This window comes from Chlamydotis macqueenii, chromosome 26, assembly GCF_036417535.1.
Source record: "Chlamydotis macqueenii isolate bChlMac1 chromosome 26, bChlMac1.mat, whole genome shotgun sequence".
NCBI classification, from domain to species: domain Eukaryota; kingdom Metazoa; phylum Chordata; class Aves; order Otidiformes; family Otididae; genus Chlamydotis; species Chlamydotis macqueenii.
The window spans coordinates 1,470,118-1,488,351 of NC_141581.1; the positions used below are offsets into that span (position 1 = coordinate 1,470,118).

At 63.2% G+C, this 18,234-nt stretch overlaps 2 protein-coding genes across 2 annotated transcripts; both read right to left on the minus strand.

Moving 5' to 3' along the window:
• Window positions 1–444: 444 nt before the first annotated feature.
• On the minus strand, window positions 445–6,694 carry ABHD17A (abhydrolase domain containing 17A, depalmitoylase). Its single transcript, XM_086767385.1, has 5 exons — window positions 6,582–6,694; window positions 4,240–4,746; window positions 2,585–2,779; window positions 2,015–2,194; window positions 445–1,362 (listed from the first exon to the last, which is right to left on the minus strand). The coding sequence occupies exons 2-5, from the start codon at window positions 4,551–4,553 to the stop codon at window positions 1,137–1,139; spliced, it is 915 nt and encodes a 304-aa protein (XP_086623511.1). The 5' UTR covers window positions 4,554–4,746; window positions 6,582–6,694; the 3' UTR covers window positions 445–1,136.
• A 464-nt stretch (window positions 6,695–7,158) lies between these two features.
• Window positions 7,159–17,102, minus strand: LOC104474844 (AN1-type zinc finger protein 5). Its single transcript, XM_086767431.1, has 8 exons — window positions 16,977–17,102; window positions 16,243–16,508; window positions 15,206–15,381; window positions 13,781–13,874; window positions 13,002–13,120; window positions 11,411–11,521; window positions 8,282–9,525; window positions 7,159–7,625 (listed from the first exon to the last, which is right to left on the minus strand). The coding sequence occupies exons 3-7, from the start codon at window positions 15,354–15,356 to the stop codon at window positions 9,377–9,379; spliced, it is 624 nt and encodes a 207-aa protein (XP_086623557.1). The 5' UTR covers window positions 15,357–15,381; window positions 16,243–16,508; window positions 16,977–17,102; the 3' UTR covers window positions 7,159–7,625; window positions 8,282–9,376.
• Between the last annotated feature and the right edge of the window lie 1,132 nt (window positions 17,103–18,234).

Here is an 18,234-nt window from a genome sequence, read left to right on the forward strand (position 1 = left end):
CAAAAAATAAGATTTGTTCCCCCCAGGGCCACCCTGCCCACGTGGGACCACCCCGTGTCCCTCACCACGCTGGCCCTGGGACACTGGCGGGCCCTGGGGACGCCCCCCTTCCCCTGCGACACACCCCACCATCATTTTAGGGAGGTCGAGGCCACCCTCTGCCCTCAGGGTCCCATGGGATCCCCTGAAGAACCAGGATGGGGAGCGGGGAACCAGCCCCTGCTGTCCCCGCGGCCCCGTCGAAGTGACAGAGCCAGCCCAGGACGGCCGAGGGCTCCTTCCCCGTCTGCTGGCACCTCGGGGCCGCCCGGTCCCCGAAGGAGGGCGACAGGCGTTGGGGACCTGGCCAAGGGAAGGGGAAAGCCGGGGGGGCCGCACCCTGCCGGGGCTGGGGTGCCGGGGAGGCCACCCTGGGCACAGCCAGGGAAGGGGCGCAGGCGGGTAAAACGTTAAACCTCTGCTCTTTATTCAGTGCCTGGTTTCCTCGCCCCGTTCCCCGAGCGCGCGGCGAGCGCGCGGCACGGGGGAGGTTTTCCAGGGGTGACCTGAAGACGGGGCGGGGGGGTGCTCTGAGAAGGGCCAGGGTGTGGGGCAGGGGGGCAGCACCTCCTCCACGCGTCCCCAAACTCCCCTGGGAGCCGCAGCTCTGCCCCAGCCACTGGGTGAGCACCAGGCACCCGGCGCCGATCCCGGGAAAGCTCCGCGGAGAGCGGGAAGCAGCACCTCCTCCATCCCGCTCCCTCTCCCCCCGCCGCCTTATTGCTATAGTCAGAGCAGGCCAGGAGGAATTCGGGAGTTCGCTGGTTTAGGAGAGAGGACGAGGACGCGGCCGAAGACAAGGATTCGCCATCAGGAGGGGGAGGCTCTCATCTTTTTGGGAAAGGGGGAAGGAGGGAGCTGCCGTCTCGGCCGGTGGTGCCAGCAGCGCCGGGGCCGATGCTGGGAAGGAGGAGAGTCGCGCTCCTGTCCAAGAGGAACTGCGCCGTCCGCCGCAGGGCCTCCCGCCCTCTCCCGAGCCTGGAGCTGAGCCCGTACAAACTCATCGCACCTCCAGCAGCCGAGACTGGGAAGGGTCACACCGGGAGAACCGGAGAAAGGGGCAGAAAAATCCCCCTGCCTGTCCCCTCGCCCCGCGGCTAGTTGCGTTGGCTGGCCAGCTCCTGGGAGATGAATTTCCGAAGGCGCTCGAGGTACTGGCTGTAGAGTTCAATGTCATTGTGCCCGGCCCCGTCCACCCACAGCGGCTCCACGGCCTTGGGGCAGCGTTCGAAGAGCGCCAGGCCGTGGGAGAAGTCGATGACTTCGTCCTCCGTGCCGTGGATGATGAGGACGGGAGAGGTGATTTTGGAGATCTTCTCAATGCTGCCAGGAAGGCGGGCAGGGAGGAGATGAGAGAGGGGGGTAAGTACGGGGATCGAGGCACCCCCGTTCCTCCCGCCCCCCAAAACACCTCCCCCCCCGGGGAGAGCAAGCAGGAGACACCGATCACAGCAGAGCTTCTGCCACGGATGAGCTCCAGGACAAGGCCCCCGCCCCGGCGTGACAGATGAGGACCGGCCGGCAGTGACAACAGCCCCGTGGGACGCCGACGCCGCAGGACAGCGCGCGCCCAGGCCCTCCCCGCGTCGAGAGCGGCCACGAGGAGCGGAAGCGCAGCTGTTCTCAGCCTGGCCCCGAAGGCCACACGAGGCCGTCGGGATGCGGGGTGTTGGGCCGCTGGCTCCCAGCCACGGCTTCCGGCTCGGGAACCGTCCCTCGGGGCTCGTGACACCAAAGCCGGTGGGCAAAGACACCGAGTCAGGACGGCCAGGAGGTGACGGCAGCGGGGGACAGGGGCTGCACGCACGGCACGGCCCTCGGGAGGGGGACAGCAACCCCGGGGAGCGTTCCGATCCCCTGGAGGGATCCCGATGGATTTCATTATGGGAAAGAGGTTCACAGCTTTTGTCACAACCCCTCTTGGCGGCCAGGACAGGTGGTCTGGGACCCCGGCCCCTCTCCTGGGGCCACTCACTTGGGGAAGGCGTCGAACCAGTAGGTCTTCTTGGTTTCGGGGAAGGCGACCCTCATGCCAGAGGTGAGCGGGGAGTGGAGCACGATGGCGGCGCACTCGTAGCGGGAAGCCAGATCGACCGTGGGCACCGTGCCGATGCTTTGTCCGTATAAAATAATGTTTTCCGGGCTGATCCCGTACCTGGGAGAGGAGGGGGCAGGTCAGCGCCCCGGCGCTGGGAGATACGGCCCAGGGGGTCACCCTGCTCTGGGCGCAGCACCCCGGGGTGGTGGGGGGGGAATGGGGGTGGGTCCCCCCGCCTTCCCCCAGCTCTGGGGGTCCCGGCTGGGGAACCGGGGCCGAGCAGCCTGGGAACGGCGCGGTGGGGTGCCAGCGACCCCGCGCACCGTCCCACCTCCATGGCACCCCCGCCCCTCCGGCTCGCTCGCCCCGCAGCTGCTTTCCGGCCACCCCTTCCCGTTATCGGCGGCCCGGGTTCCCCTCTCCGGGAGACTTCCTGTTTTCCAGACTGCCGGAGCGCAGGGTTTTCCGGGACGTCCTCCCTTCCCCCCGGCCCGGCGCCCCGCTCACCGCGTCCGCAGCGCCTGCCAGGCGGCGTCGATGTCGGAGTAGAGGTTCCTCTCCGAGGGCTTGCCCGTGCTGACGCCGTAGCCCGAGTAGTCGTAGGAGAAGATGTTGCAGTTGATGCGGGTGCCCAGCCCGATGTAGAAGCTGCTCATCTGCCCCAGGTCCACGGCGTTGCCGTGCGAGAAGAGCACCGTGTACCTGCAGCGCCGGGGGAGAGACGGAGGCGGCGGGTTCACCGGGGACTCCGCCGCGGTTAACGGACAGGACAGGAGGTCCCCTTCAGAGGCCGAAAGCCGAAACCCAGGCCGTGGAGGCCCAACACCCCCCTGGCCACCAAGGAAAGTCCTCCCCACACCCCTGCTCCAACCCCAGAGCCTCCCCGCCGCCCGGGGCCAGGGGCTCGCTCCCGGCAGAAATGGCTAGCTCAAGGCAGGATGATTCCGTTGAAGTTTTGGAGTCTATTTTTGGTCAAAAGCTCAGGATTTGGGGCCGTTTGCCCAAGGGGGATTTGAAGGAAGAATTCTGACAGCGGATCTTTTTCTCCCCTGAGCCTGGCACGACACCAGGCGCCGGGAGAGAAGTGAATTGTGGGAGTGACAAGGCACAAGAAATTTCCACCATAAGGGGAAAAACAACGTTAATCATGAAAATTAACACTAATAGCGCATGGATAGAAGCTTGGCTCTCTTCTGCCGCAGGGAGGGAGCGGGACCCGCTCCCTGCTGATTTGGGGAGTCCCCCCGTCCCGGCGCTGACGGCCCAGCAAGTAGCAGCAGGAAGGCAGCGGCAGGACGAGGTGCGGGGAGGACAGGCAAGCGAGATGCGATGCCCCAGGAAGTTTGGGAGGGCCCAGACGCCGCTCCCACGGGCCGGCGGATGCGCAGGCAGAGCGACCCCGCCGCCGGTTTCCTCTCTCCGGGGAGCTGGGATGGAGCGGCCGTTCCCTCCTGTCAGGCAGCTCTCCAGCCGCCGCGAGAGCCGTGCCCCCTCGCCCCAAACCCCCCCGCTGGCTTCTGCCCCGCACAGAGGTCTCCGCGCAGGCTGCCCCTCTCCGGCTTCCCAGTTTTTGGCTCCGGGGGGGTGACCGGCAGTGGGTTCTGCCGAAACCCCCCCCGGCTTTCACTCCTATCGCTCTTCTCCTCGAGCGAACGCGCCGCTGAATGAGACCAAGGGCGCAGAGCTGGTTCCCCGCAGGCCGGCGCGGGGTTTTGCCCGTCCCCGTGGTCACCGCGGGGCTGGGGACGGAGGGACCCCCCCCGCCCCGGCGCTCACTGAGAGCCTCGCACAGACGTTGGGTTCACAACCGGAGCGTTACCTCGCCGGCGCGACGTCAGGGAGGATTTTTGGGACAGCCCAGGGAATCCCTCCGTCCCCATCGCCTCCGGCTTTGCCGCTGCTCCCGGTTTAACCCCATTCCCAGCCGCAGCCACAAACCAGACCGGTCCCGGGAGCCCAGCGCACCCGCCCCACAGGATCCCTCCAAATTCCCGCGGCAGCTCCTCCAGCAAGGTGCCGGGTCGCACCGGGGCAGGGACGTGGCACGCGGCAGAAGGAGAGGAGGGGGCAGGACGGCACCGTCCCCGCCGGCACGACGCCGAGCGGGCCAGGCTCAAACTACCGGCAGCAGCGCCGGGCCGGCGCATCCACGGATAACTCACCTGGCGCCCGGCACGCAGCGGACGTACATGCAGCCGACGCGGTTGCCTCGGCTGCTTTTGGTGACGAACACCTCGATGTTGTCCAGCTCCCGCTGGGAATACTGGAAATCCGCCCGGTCCTTCAAATGCAGCTTCCAGCGTCCCGCGGCGCCGCCGCGCAGGGAAGCGGTGCTGGCGCTGCCCATGGGCTCCGGCTCGGGGATGACGGCGTAGGTGGGCTCCGGGGGCAGGAAGGCCAGTTTGGCGGCGATGCGGCTGGGGCAGGGAGGGCAGCAGAAGAGGCAGCAGAGTTGGCTGATGGACAGCCCGTTCATGACGGCGGCGAGGCGAGAGGCGGCCGCGCCCGGAGCGAAGGAGGATCCAAATCGGACAGAGGCCGGGAACGATGACGGACCGGAGAGGCCCCGTCCTCAGCCGGCTCTCGGCGTGGCTGCCGCCGGCGCTCCACCGCGGGCCGGGGCTGGGGCGGCCGCCATGCGTCCGTCTGCGGGCAGCGGCGGCGGCGGCCTGCGGGGGTTCAGGCGGCGGTGAGGGCTCTGCAACAGGCACCCCCCACCCCAAACGCGCGCGGGGCCGCAGCCGGGGCCAAACACGCAACTCCCCCGCGCACCCGCACGCCAGCAAACGCGCGCGCCGCAGCCCCCCCTCAAAACCAAGCCTCCTTCCACGCTTCCCAGCCCACGCGCCCCCGCGCTGCAGCCCCCGCACGCGGGCCCACGCTGGCGGGCGCGGGATTGCACGCGTACGCGCGCGCCGCAACAGCCGCGTGGCCGGTGGTACAGCGGGCGCAGCCCCTCCGGGACACCCACCCCCCCACCGGCTGCAGGCACAGGCGTGCGGTGAGAGCGCCAAGGGGAAAAAAGGGAGGGGGGAGAAAGGATTAAAAAAAGCAGGAAAAAAAAAAAAAGCAACTATTTTCTGCAAGTTTGGGCAGAGGCTCGCGCTGAGGAATGTCAGAGCAGCCCACACCCCGAGGAATTCGCTCCATCTGCTTCCTGAGGCTGGGAGAGGGGAGGAAAGGGTGCGGAAGGCACGCGGGGCGAAATACCCGAAATATTGGGAGCCAAGGGGCTGAGTCGGGTTCGGCCGCGGGCGCCGGGGCTGAATCCGGGTGCCAGAGCGGCGGCGGGGCCGGCGTCGCACCCGGCACACGGCGGCCCCGTCCCGCCCCGGGTTTGGCGCCCGGCGCCACCGCGTGCACCCGCGGCGGACGAGGGCAGGCGCGCACCTGCACGGGCGCGTCGGGGCGCGGGCCCCGGGGCTGGCGGCGGCGCAGGCACAGTGTGTCACGCTTACGCCATGTGTCACGCTCGTTCTGCGTGTGTCACGCTTACGCCGTGTGTCACGCTCGTTCTGCGTGTGTCACGCTTAAGCCGTGTGTCACGCTCGTTCTGCGTGTGTCACGCTTACGCCGTGTGTCACGCTCGTTCTGCGTGTGTCACGCTTACGCCGTGTGTCACGCTCGTTCTGCGTGTGTCACGCTCGCGCCAGGCCAAACCCTGACACCCGACACGCAGCCCCGCGGGCCGGTAGCCCCGTGGGCCAGCAGCCCTGCCTGCCCGCTTGCCCCGCGGCCAGCGCGGGGGCCGGCCCCACGCCACGCACCCACCCTGACCCCCCCCACCACACACCCCCGTTCACCCCACGGTCAGAGCGGGGGGGTCCGCGCTGCACCTGCTCACCGCCCTGAGTGGGACCCTCACACACACTGACCCACGTGGGACCCCCACCCTGCTGACCAGTGGGTGCCCACCCCCACAAACACTGACCAGCGTGGGCCTCCCACCCCACGGCAGGCATGGGACCCCCCCACCCCACGTGCACTGACCGCTGGGGGCCTCTCGCCACCCACTGGCTGGTGTGGGGGGGGGTCCCACACACACACTGACCTGCGTGGGACCCCCCCACTCACTGACCAGAGCGGGTCTCCCACCCCATGGCAGGCATGGGACCCCCCACCCTACTCACACTGACCTTTGTGGGCCCCCCCCACACACACCTTGTCCTGCGTGGGCCCCCCCAGACACACGCTGACCTGCGTGGGCCCCCCGCTACACCTCAACCTGCGTGGGGCCCCCCAGACACACGCTGACCTGCGTGGGCCTCCTCCCCACATACCTGGACCTGCGTGGGCTCCCCCCCACATCAGCGTGGGCCTCCCCCGCACACACCTTAACCTGCGTGGGCCTTCCCCCACCCACAGTGACCTGCGTGGGTCCCCCCCCCGAACCGCTGTGGGCCTCCTTCCTCCCCCCCGCCCCGCGGGCCCCCCGTCCCCACGATACCCACCCCCTCAGCTCAGCACCCACTCGTGTCTCTCCCCCCCACGCCCGTACCTGGACATGCTCGGCCCGGGCCCCCCCCCGCTCCCGGGGCTGCCGAAGGGACGAGCGGCCGCCGCGAGGCCTCCGAGGCGGGGGCGGCGCTGCGCAGCGGCCGCTCTGGCCCCACCCACTCTTCTCCCGGAAGTGACGCCATCGCACCGCCTTCCCGCCCGTTGCTACGGGAACGGCGCGGCCCGCGCTGAGGCCTGGTGGGCGCCGGGGGTGCCCGCGGCGAGGGACGCGGGCCCACGCACGGAGATCACGCGTGGGCGGGATATTTCACCACCACCCCCCCGCCAAATCCGGATGCCAGACCCAGCTGGGATCCGCGAAAGTGGAGGGCGAGGGGCGGGGTTTGGGGCTGGGCCTAGGACCCGGGTGGGACCTAAGGCCCAGCCCCAACCCCCCTGTCCCACTCGAGCCCTGGACAAAACAGCTCCCACACCAACCGGGAACCTGATCCCGTAGGACACCGCCTGCGCTTCCAACCCCCTCGTCGCCGTCATTCCTACAGCGGTGGGGAAACCGAGGCACGGAGCCCACACAACAGCTGCGCCGGCACCGCCGCGTGAGACGTAACGAACCACCCACGGCATCCAAGCAAACTAGACTGTATTAATATTTACACACGTAACGAAGAGGAAGGAAAGAAACGGGAAAAAGTCGGTGGCGGAGAAGCAGGCGGCCGCCTTTTTGCTGTGGGAGCTGCTTCCCCTGCTCCCCAGCGGCTCAGGACCTTCGCGCGGATGCAAGGCAGGCAGCGCTTGCGATTTCTCACGGCTTCCCCGCCTCACGAGAGCGACGGCTCGTTCTCGGCCAAAAACTCAACCGCAGAACCCAGCTGGCACCGCGCTTCCGGCTCGGGTGCGTCCCAGCACTAAAACGTGCCGCCACTCGCGTGCTCCAGCCGCGACGCTGATATTGCACAGGAGGGAAAAAAAAAAAAAAAGAGGAAAAGGGAAAAGGCTGGCAAGCGCCAGCCTCGCCTCCGCTCCAGGCTAGCGGGGGGATTTGCGTCGGTTTTGGGGGTCCAAACCCTCCTGGCAGTGCCATACGATGCTGCTGCACGGCACACGTGGAGAGGAAAAAAAAGGAAACTTTTGGAGCAATCCCGCAGCAATCACCAGGGAATTGCCACAAACGCGGGAGGAAACACTTCCAAAGCCTGGGACGGCCAGAAGCGGGGCGGAGGCTGCTGCTTTTCCCCGCAGGATCCTGTCCGGGTTTCTCTGCGAGACCACCGAGATCCCCACGGCCGCGGCCCCACTCCCGGCGTTCCCAGGGAGGAGCCCCCCACCCGGGGGTGCTCCGGGGCGGACACAGACCCTGCGCGGTGCGGAGACGGCCTCCGGCCTCCAGCCTCCGCCTGCCTTGTGCTGCACACCTGAGCCCCGCGTTTCCCTCTCCAGCACTTCCACAGCCCCCTACCTGTTCTCTGGAGCGGCACACAGCTCCGAATTTGGCACCCCAGAGCCCTCCACACGCGTGTGTGCGCCCCAGGTGCCTCTTAGGGTGCTTTCAGCACACCCCAAAGCTCTCCTTTTGCCTTCCGTTGGGCTCCAGAGCCCTTCCCTGAGTCTTCCGACAACCCTGAGTCCTCTACAAATCTTTCGGTGGGCCCAGAGTCCTCCAAGTTACCCCCTCCCCGCTCCCCCCGGGCTTTTCCAAAACCCCTCGCCCGCACTCCAGCCCACCCCGGGACCCTCATGCCTTTTCACCCGCCCTGCAGCCCTCCACCTGCCTTTCCCCCTGCCCCAGACCCCTCCGTCCAGCTTTCGGAGCATCTCCAGGGGATCCGGCTCTACCAGGGGGACGGGCAGCGAGGCGGGAGAGCGGGGCGGCCAGGCGGGCACCCACGGGGGAGGAAGGGTCCCCGCCTGCGTGCAAGGAGAGGAAAAGAAGCGGAGGTTTGGCGATCCGAGTTTTGGGAACAACCCTGATGAGAAAGAATCGCGTAAGGCAGGAGGCGGGGAGCGGAGGGGAGAGGAGAGGTGCTGCTGGGTCACAACAAACCTCGGGAAGCGGCCGGCGGGGACTCGGCAGGCGGCGAAGCACGGGAGACGGGCGCAAGGGCGTCCCTCAGCCCAGCTGCAGCCCCGCACGGAGCAAACCCCGCAGGCTGGCTCCCTCCCCGCGGCGAGGGGCACGGGGCAGCGAGCGGTGCTGTCCTAAAGGTCCTGACCTGCGGCTGGAGCGCGGCTACGTCGCTCCGAGCCACAAAATAGAACTTTCCTGTGCTGCTTAACTCTCCCGGTTCTCCAACAACGGCATCTCAAAGGGAGGGGAGCGGTATTTGGGGCGTGAAAACTACAGAATCCCCTTTTCTGCGTCTGAGACCTAACACCTCTCTGGAAGCAGAACGCCGCCGGGATTCCCCAGCTCCTGCTTTTGCCGCAAAGACGGAAGGATAGAGGGAACGACGTCCCAGCGGCAGCTCACAGGCGCTTCCCAGGGCTTGGAGCTGCCGCTTGATGGGAAAAACCAGCCGGGAAAGCCTCGCTGCCCACGCCGCACAGACCGCCCCGGCGGAAGACAAGTCCGAAAGTCTCCGCACCGGAGCGGCGGGGCAGGATGGTTCCTTTTCCTTTGGGAAGCCGGTCGAGAACGGATCAGCTGAGCTGTCGGACGGGCAGGAAGGGAAAGAAGGAACGGCAACTGTCTGCCAAAGAGGTGTGAGGAGCGTCCGTGTCCGGGTGCTGCTGGAGTCCCCACGGCAGCACCGACGGGGCTGGGAGGAAGAGGAAGAAGGCTCGGAGGAAGGGGAAGGAGCACCAGGCCACCTGGCTGCAGTTCTGGGGTGGGGGGGGCCCCCTTCACAACTTCTGGATCTTCTCAGCGATAACGATGGGATTCTCCTTACGGATCTTCTCGGCAGCTTCCGCCTTGTAGTCGTAGGGGCAGGCGTGCATGTCGGAGTACCGGTGAATGGCACAGAACAGGTTCCCGCAGCGGCAGTCGAAGCCTGAGGGGAAGAAGAGCAGAGAGAAAAGCCGCGTTAGTCCCCGTCTGGCAGCAGCGCCCCTGCTTTTTCCTGCCAGGCCAGGAAACTCCACTAATGCCGGAAGAGGGGCGGATGAGGGAGAGGGGAAATTCCCCTCCCGGACACGGAAATGGAGTCTCAGCGTGGGGAAGACCACGAGCGGCTCCTTGCTTCCCTCCGGCTTAGCCGCTCCCATGAGCGCAGGCGCGCTCTGCGCAGCCCCAGCTGTCCCGGCAGTGGGAAACAGTCCCAGAGCAGCTGCTCTCCGCGCTGCCCGGGGACGGGGGACACGCCGGGGAGTGCAGAGAAGCAGATTGCTAATCCCGATCAGGCTGCGCGGGCAGCGAGCAGGCAGCCCGAGCTGGAGCCCAGCCCTCCCGGCTCCCCAGGCGTCACGCAGCGGCATCTGGAGCCAGCAGGCAGCAAAACCTTCCCCTTGTTAGGATCGCTTTTGAGCAATTTAGGCTTCAAAATTCATAATTTAGTCACTTCACTCGGAGACAACACTGCTCAGAAGTGCTGCTGACTGGGAAACCGAGGCAGGGATGAGGGAGGGGCTTTCCTGCAGGACAGCAGATCACCCCCAGTCACACGGGCAGGAAATCACGCTTCCCTTTCACGTCTCTCCAGCTACAGGCTGTGAAGACAAAACCCCTCACTACCAGGTGCCACTTTACTCCTCTTTGAGGAAATTCATTTAATCCTAAACGCTCTGAACTCACAGGGGTTCTCCGCAAGTTGATCCCAGGCACAAATCCAGGCTGGGCGGAGAATGGATGGGGACCAGCCCGGAGGAGAAGGACTTGAGGGTGCTGGTGGATGAGAAGCTCAACGTGAGCCGGCAATGTGCGCTTGTGGCCCAGAAAGCCAACCGCATCCTGGGCTGCACCCCCAGCAGCGTGGGCAGCAGGTCAGGGAAGGGGATTCTGCCCCTCTGCTCTGCTCTGGTGAGACCCCCCTGCAGCGCTCCGTCCAGCTCTGGAGCCCCCAACATCAGAAGGACGTGGAGCTGTTGGAGAGGGTCCAGAGGAGGCCACGCAGATGCTGAGAGGGCTGGAGCAGCTCTGCTGTGAGGCCAGGCTGAGAGAGCTGGGGCTGTTCAGCCTGGAGAAGAGGAGGCTCCGGGGAGACCTGAGAGCGGCTCCCAGTGCCCAAAGGGGGCTGCAGGGAAGGTGGGGAGAGACTCTTCAGCAGGGCCTGGTGTGACAGGACGAGGGGTGATGGTTTCAAAATGGAGGGAGGCAGATTCAGACTGGACATACGGAAGAAATTTTTTACACTGAGGGTGGTGGAGCACTGTCCCAGGTTGCCCAGAGAGGCGGTGGATGCCCCATCCCTGGAAACGTTCCAGGCCAGGTTGGCCGGGGCTCTGAGCAACCTGATCTGGTTGGGGATGTCCCTGCTCCTGGCAGGGGGGTTGGGCTGGGTGGGCTTTGAAGGTCCCTTCCAGCCCAAACCACTCTGTGATTCTGTGATTCTCACAGTTTAAGAGTTTTCTCTCTTAAGAAAACACTCAGCCAGGAAAACAATCCTCTCTGCAGATTTCAAGACTGGGCAGAGCACCCTGCCCAGTGCCCGGCCTACAAACCCACATTTATTCTGCGACAGCCCCTTTGAATATCCAGGGAAACTCGGGCTCCGCAGAGCTAACTGCTTCACGAATCGCCCTTCCAGGGCCAGTTTTCCCACGGATAGCAGTCACCTGGCACCATCTCACCTGTCTCTCTTCAGCTTTACGGGCTGAACACCTCCACGCCCACCCTCTGCGCCCAGGCAGCGTCACAGCGCACGGAGAGCCGTTTGCGGGGCTACGAAACCGGACTGCTTAGGCCACAGGGAAGTTTTCCCACCGCAGCCAGGGTCTTACCAGTCAGCCCTATCTTCTTCCGGCACGTGAAGCAGCGATTCTTCTTCTGTTTCGGTTTTTCAGAAGCCGCCTTGCCCTCAGCTGCGTTCTGGGATATTTCAAGCAGGGTACCTGAAACAGAGGGAAGAGCTTTGCTGCCCTTCTTTGACCAACCCAGCAACGCTTTCCTGGTTTTACAGGAGCTGCTCGAGGCCCTGCTGACTCTGCGTCCGCTCCAGACGCCTCTGCGTGCCCGCTGCCCTGGCCCACATCCCCAAAACCGTGAGATTTGCCTCATTCCAGAGATCTACACCTCACACGGCCTGGTGTTTTCTCTCTGTTTCAAATTCCTTACGTTCAAGACGCCGTGGAGCTCCTGCTGAGAAAAGGCAGCACTGAGCAGAGTTACCTGGCGCTTGCCATAGGTTAAGCCCACGTCTGGACAGTCGCTACAACTGCACAGCTGAGCCTAGAGTTAATCTTTACAGGGGAAAAAAAAAAAAAAAAATTAACCCCTTGTAAGTACTACTAATTATTTTTGCTGGCTCTTATGTAACTGTTCCTCGTATGTAGGTCTCGGGATGCTTTACACAGATACTCATCGCTGTCTCTAATCTACCCAGAGGAAAACCGAGCTCCGAAAGGCAGATTGTTAAAGGTCACCGCTGCTTAGCGGGATTTCCTGCGGTACCTAAGCAGGTCAGAGAAGTCAGCGGGAGGGAGGAGCTCCAGCTGCTAGCAGATACACACCTGCAGCGCACGCCGCTCTGAAAATCAGGCTAAGGAGACAAAGAGACAGCGGCATAGATAGCTTTGTGGATCTGACCTTAAATAACCTCCTAAAAATTCCGCAGTCGGAAGAAAGGGGTGGGTGCTGCCAAGCCTCTCCTCCACCTGCCTGCTGTGCATTGTCTCCTGGGCTCGCAGGGCAGGGATTACCAAATCCGAAACGCAGAGTCACGCGCAGCGACTACAGCCTGGGGGTTTTTTTTAGCAACCAACAACTTTTTGGTTTTTTTTTAGCTTTGAATGCAAGGAAACTGCCCATTGCACTGAAGGAGGGCGTCTCGAATGCAGTGACTCTGTCACTCGTCAACTGGAGGGCGTACGACACCCATGCTCCTCTAAAGCAGCAGCGTTAACACCCCCTCTGCGGGGCAGGGACACCTCCCATCTCCCAGGATGACAACAGCTGCCCCCGGCCACCCTCCCAAACCCTCTCCTCTCTTCCAAGACTACACTGGATGCATCTCCTCTCCTCCCTCGAGAGACAGCAGGGAACCGCGGCCAATGACAGTGGCGCAGCAGGCGGTGGGCCGCTCCGGGCCTCCTGCCATTCGCAAGGCGTCGTGGAGATCGTCCTGCTGCCAGCGAGCGAGGGCTGGCAGCTACCCAGCCTCCAGCCCACGGAGCAATCTCTGTCGGCCTGCCCTCCGGCACGGCGGTTTCTCTCCTCCCGTTTCAGAAATACAAAACCTTTTTCTCCTTAGCTTTCCTGCCAGGCGCGCCGGGAGGCAACAACCGTCCCCTGGCGCCAGCACCAGTACTGTCCTTGCTGCTCAAACCACTGCCGTCGTTCACGCCCGCGCCGAGGCCAAACCCATCGGTCTACCTGGTGAGGAAGATGCTGGTGAGGCTTCTTCTGTCTTGATGAATTCTTCTGTCTCGCTGCCGTTCTCTTCTCTGGATATGCTCATGGCCGTCATCTGATGGGTCACGGGAGTCTGCGCACTGGGAAACATTTTGTTTTGAGGAACGGTTACGTGGGAGAGACCTTCAGCCCATAAAGATCATTTCATTACACTCAGAGATGGGTCAGGAGCACAGCAGGGCAATTCCCCTTGAGATTCGGGATCAAAGTTCCTTATAGACAAACGGAATGAATCTGTGATGATCTCAGCTTCGTTTTCCACCCAATTATATCTCAAAGCCCATCCAAACAAGCCCAGGGACACAGAGCGATGAGTCAGGACTGGAACGCAATGGTGCAGCTCAACGCAGGATCTTCCTCCCTAAGGAAGAAGACTGAGGTCCCTAATCCTGCTGCTGCAGCTTCCAGGCTGGATCATCACTGGATGCTTCCCCTTAGGACTGAGTCAAAACCCAACAGTTTAACACAGCTGGCGACAGACTAGGTGCACCGGCTCTCAGAGAACCAGGATGCCACTTCAGTTTACTCCAGGTTTTAATTTACTAACGACCCTCTGGTACCTGCCTCTACGCCTCGGTCATCGTCATCAATCCATAAACCAGGCTCACAACGAGCAGTGTTTGCTCCAGCCCGCTTTACAGCCCCCTTAGGCCCCAGGAAGGCCAAGAGCCTCCTCCTTGCGTCCCAGGGCTGGATTTTAGCACGGCTGCAGATCCCCGTCCCACAGATTACGCCCCTACCTGGCTTGGGCATCCTCAGGCGTGGAATCTCCCTCCGCAGGCTGCCCTGCAATCGAATCCGAAGCCGTGGGGCTGCTGTTGGGACTGCTGGGTGCTACAAAACAAGATCAGAGCCTTGGTAAAAACTCTTAAAAACGTCAGCAAGTTCCTCAAGTACTTGACAGTGTAGGAGAAAGCAGGATGAGCACTTTCAGCAGGCTTTGACCTCCTGCTCCCTCGCAGGAGCTTCCCAGTTGGGATCGCTCCCGGATCCCCTACTCTTACGCTCTCCCCTCCAAATCTGGGGATGGGTTTCTGTGGGGACCACACACCAGTGCTGGCCGGACCTCACCGTGACCCACTGCAGCTATTCTTACTCTAGACCAGGAACGACTCCTTGGACCAGATCGCAATATCCCTCTGGAATCAGCTGCTCGTTTTCCTGAGGACCGCAGGCCTCACACAGGGAGATCCGTTCAGCTCCTCGGGATCTCCCGTTTGAGGGATGCGGGTTTATTCGCAGGAGTTACACGCTGAATGCCTTCCGTTACCGTGTGGTTTTTAACATTCTTTGATTTCCCTACTTTTCCTCAGCATTCTTCAAATCCAGCGTGACTTTGCAACTTCTCCAAGGTGCAGGAACCAGGTCCTCACCTGCTGAGAGGAACTGGCTCCAACAGAAACGCGCTGGTTTACGTCAGCCGAGGATCTAAGTCAGGGTCTTTAGAAAAGCCCTCTGTCAGGAGGAGCTGTGCTCCCAGTACATATTTTGGGTCAGTAATTCAAGCAAAGCCGTGATTACGTTCAGAACCAAACTGTAGAAGGTCTCTGGAAGCATTTCTTACTGGTATCGCAAAGCCTGTCCACGGGGCAGCCGCGCAAACTCTCAGCAAAAGAAAAATCCTGCTAATGAGGGAAGGAGCGTCCCTTCCGTGCACCCAGCTGCCTCCCAGCTCGGGGATACGTCAGCTCCGTTCAGCTGCACGAAACAAACCTTTTATTTCACCGCTTTGGATCGTCAGCCCCGTTAAGATGAGAAAGCACAGCTAAGAGGCCAAATTCTTCCCAAATAAAATGTCATTTCAGGGATCTGTCGTAGCTCCCGGCAGCCAGCACATGACTCAGTGAGGAGCTAATGACCAGAAATTCAGCCCGCTGCTAGAGCGAGTGAAGTTTTACAGTTTACTGGAACGTGCTGACTGGGACGGTGCTTCTCAAACAGCAGAGACTGGGAAGACAACAACTGGCCCCCGTGCGGGGAAGGGAAGCGCTCAAAGGCTCGGGTCTTTGCTTTAGAGGCTCAGGTCTACACAAAAAATAAAAGAGATAAGTTTTCCAGGAGGGAGTAAACCTGCTGGTGCCCACTACCAGTACCATGCTCTATCCCAGTTGCTTCACATCGTTTGCATCCGTTTAAGATAAATTTCAGGGACAAAAATCCTCTACCTGGGGGGGTTATCCGGTCACTGCTCTGCTGCCGCTGTAGGAACTCCTTATAGCAAACGGAGCACATCCCGTTGGTGCGGGGGCTGCCGTAAAACCCACAGCCCGTGGTACACAACAGCGGCACCTGGGTTTGGTTCGTCTCCTGAGCCATCCTCTCTCTCCTCCGAGGCGCCGGGCTACAAACAGGGATAAAAAGGAGACAGCTGTTAGAGCCGCAGCTGATGGGGGAGGAGCACAAAGGATCCTGCACGTGCACGACAACGCGATCCGAGTCCCTCGTGAGCAGCCATGAGATCCCGGTCCCGGGGCCACCCAGAGCTCAGCGGAAAAGCCGACAGGACGTGGCCCCCAGCACCCCCTCCTCACACCATGAAGCTCCCTAAGCTCCCAGTGAAAGACAAGCACGTCAGACTGGAACGACTCGCCAGCGCCCAGCGTCATCAGTTACATTTTGCATTTAGCGGCGCTTGTTTTCACTCCAAACCCGTTTTACTTTTTTACTTCTCAGGAAGACGATACAAGCGATGCAAAAAGAACCCATTGGCTCAGTTTTGACGTACTCGAGCATTTCCCAACTTATGCTGGCAGATAAGGGGAACGTTAGCATCCTTAGGCTGGAAATAAGGACAAGGTTTCTTCCCAGCATTAAGATGGGATTTTTTAAAGATTAATCTTAATAATTTCTCTCTGGATCACACACAGTTGCCTCCAGACCCCTCCCAGCCACACATGGTGTCGCATTTATACAGACAAACTGCATTGCACCCCTTTAAACCAGAACCATACGCAATTAGTCCCAGCAACAACAAACACTAACTCAGATGTGTGCCAGCAACGCGGCTGTGGACATCTAGCTTTGGAAAAAGTCAGGGGGAGAGGACGTTCGCGGCGTGGCTCCAGCTCGGGCGCAGAGTCTGCAGCAACAGGCAGAAACACACGGAATCCAATACTCACAGCTAACTCTGCTGCTGTCTTTCACGCTCCTACAAAAACCGCTCCGCTGAGGGACTAAAACAAGGGGAACGTGAAATAATTACCCTCCCTGTGTGAGGAAAGCGGATCAGCTCTGGTTTGTTCCTCCTTGTCCTCAGCTGGGCGATACGAATCTCCGCTCTGCACTCGGGGCTTCCCTTGCAGAGCTCAGACCAGTGTTCCCATTACCGCACCAGCAGTACTTCCCAGCCGAAACTGTCCTCTCCTTTGGACCCTCCAGGAGCAGAGCTGGCAGGCTGAATCCCCACGGATGTCAACCACTGCCAGGCACGGACAAATCTTCAGGAGTTGCTTCTGATTTTGAGCGTGCCTGGAGAGAGAAGGCGACCGCTGCCACTTTGGACGAGTTCAGCTCTTAGCCAGCAGCCCAGGGGCCACCGGCAGCGGGGGCCGAGCGGCACACGGCTTTACCACAAAATCAGCTGAAACGAAGAACGGTGTGGGAAACCGAACCGAACCGCTCCCCTTCCCACTGCTCTGCCCCCCACCCCGAGCCCGGGCAGGCCGGGGCGAGCCGGGTAAACCAGGGAAAGCCGCAGGCCACCCGCCCACCCCATCACCCTCCTCCCCAGCTGCCCCAGCCGCCGCCCGGTCGAAGGCCGGCGCTGCCCCGGCGTCTCCCCGCGCACCCCCCGTCCCCTCGCTCCCCGCGGCCGGCCCCCGCGCCCCGCTCCCCGCCCGCAGCGGAAATCGAGGCCGAGGCTTTGCGGCCTGCGCGGCCGTGGGCAGGCCCGGGCCCGATCGGGCCGCTGGGCCGCGCTGGGCCCCCCCCACTCACCGGCGGCGGAGGCGGGCGGCCCCCGGGCCGGGCCAGGCCGGGCCGGGCCGGCCGCCGGGAGGCTCAGGCGGGCGGCGGGCAGGGCCGGCTGCCGGGAAACATGGCGGGCGCTGCCGGCGGGACCGCGGCCCCCGAGCGCCCTCCCCCGGGGAGGGCCCGACCCGGGCGGGACAGGACGGGGAGGGGGGGGACACAGAACCAGGCCGCTACCTGCGGCCGGGGTGGGATTGGCCTGCTTATAGGGGCTGGGGTGTAGGCGTTCCGTATAGAGGGCAGGGGGCTGCGACCCCCCACCAGCTGTAGGGGTTGGGATATAGGTGTGCCCCGGCTATAGGGGAGGGGGCTGAGCCCCCCTGAGGCTGTAAGGGCTGGAGTACAGGTGTGCTCTATAGAGGGGAGGGGGCTGAGAACCCCCCCAGCTGTAGGGGCAGGGGTATAGGTGTGCCCCGGCTATAGGGGAGGGGGCTGAGCCCCCCTGAGGCTGTAAGGGCTGGAGTACAGATGTGCTCTATAGAGGGGAGGGGGCTGAGAACCCCCCCAGCTGTAGGGGCAGGGGTATAGGTGTGCCCCGGCTATAGGGGAGGGGGCTGAGCCCCCCTGAGGCTGTAAGGGCTGGAGTACAGATGTGCTCTATAGAGGGGAGGGGGCTGAGAACCCCCCCAGCTGTAGGGGCAGGGGTATAGGTGTGCCCCGGCTATAGGGGAGGGGGCTGAGCCCCCTGAGGCTGTAAGGGCTGGGGTACAGGTGTGCTCTATAGAGGGGAGGGGGCTGCGACCTCCCCCGGCTATAAGGGCAGGGGTATAGGTGTGCCCCGGCTATAGAGGAGGGGGCTGAGACCCCCCTGCGGACCACCCACATAAGAGGTGGGACCCAGCCCGACCCCACAACACAGCCGGGATCTGGCAGCCCCCGATGTAGGTGCTGGGACACAGATAGCCCCTGACTACAGGGGAGGGAGCTGGGACCTTCCTCCCCAGCTACAGGGGCTGAGGCGTTGGCCGGACCCCAGCTATTGGGGAGGGGCTGGGAATACCCCCCCAAGTTTTGCTTGGGTGTTGTCATGACCCGGCCTGACACGGGGCTCATTCCCCTCCAAGCCAGTGTGTCTGCGCCCAGAGCTGCCGGTCGGAGGGTGCCCAGGGCGGATCGCTGCAGGAGGACGCGCCCCTTGTCCATGCTGGGATTGAGGGAAAACCCCTGGAAAGGCACTGCCGAGCTCTGCTCCGATGTCTCCCCACCGTCCTGAGCGTCCCCGGCC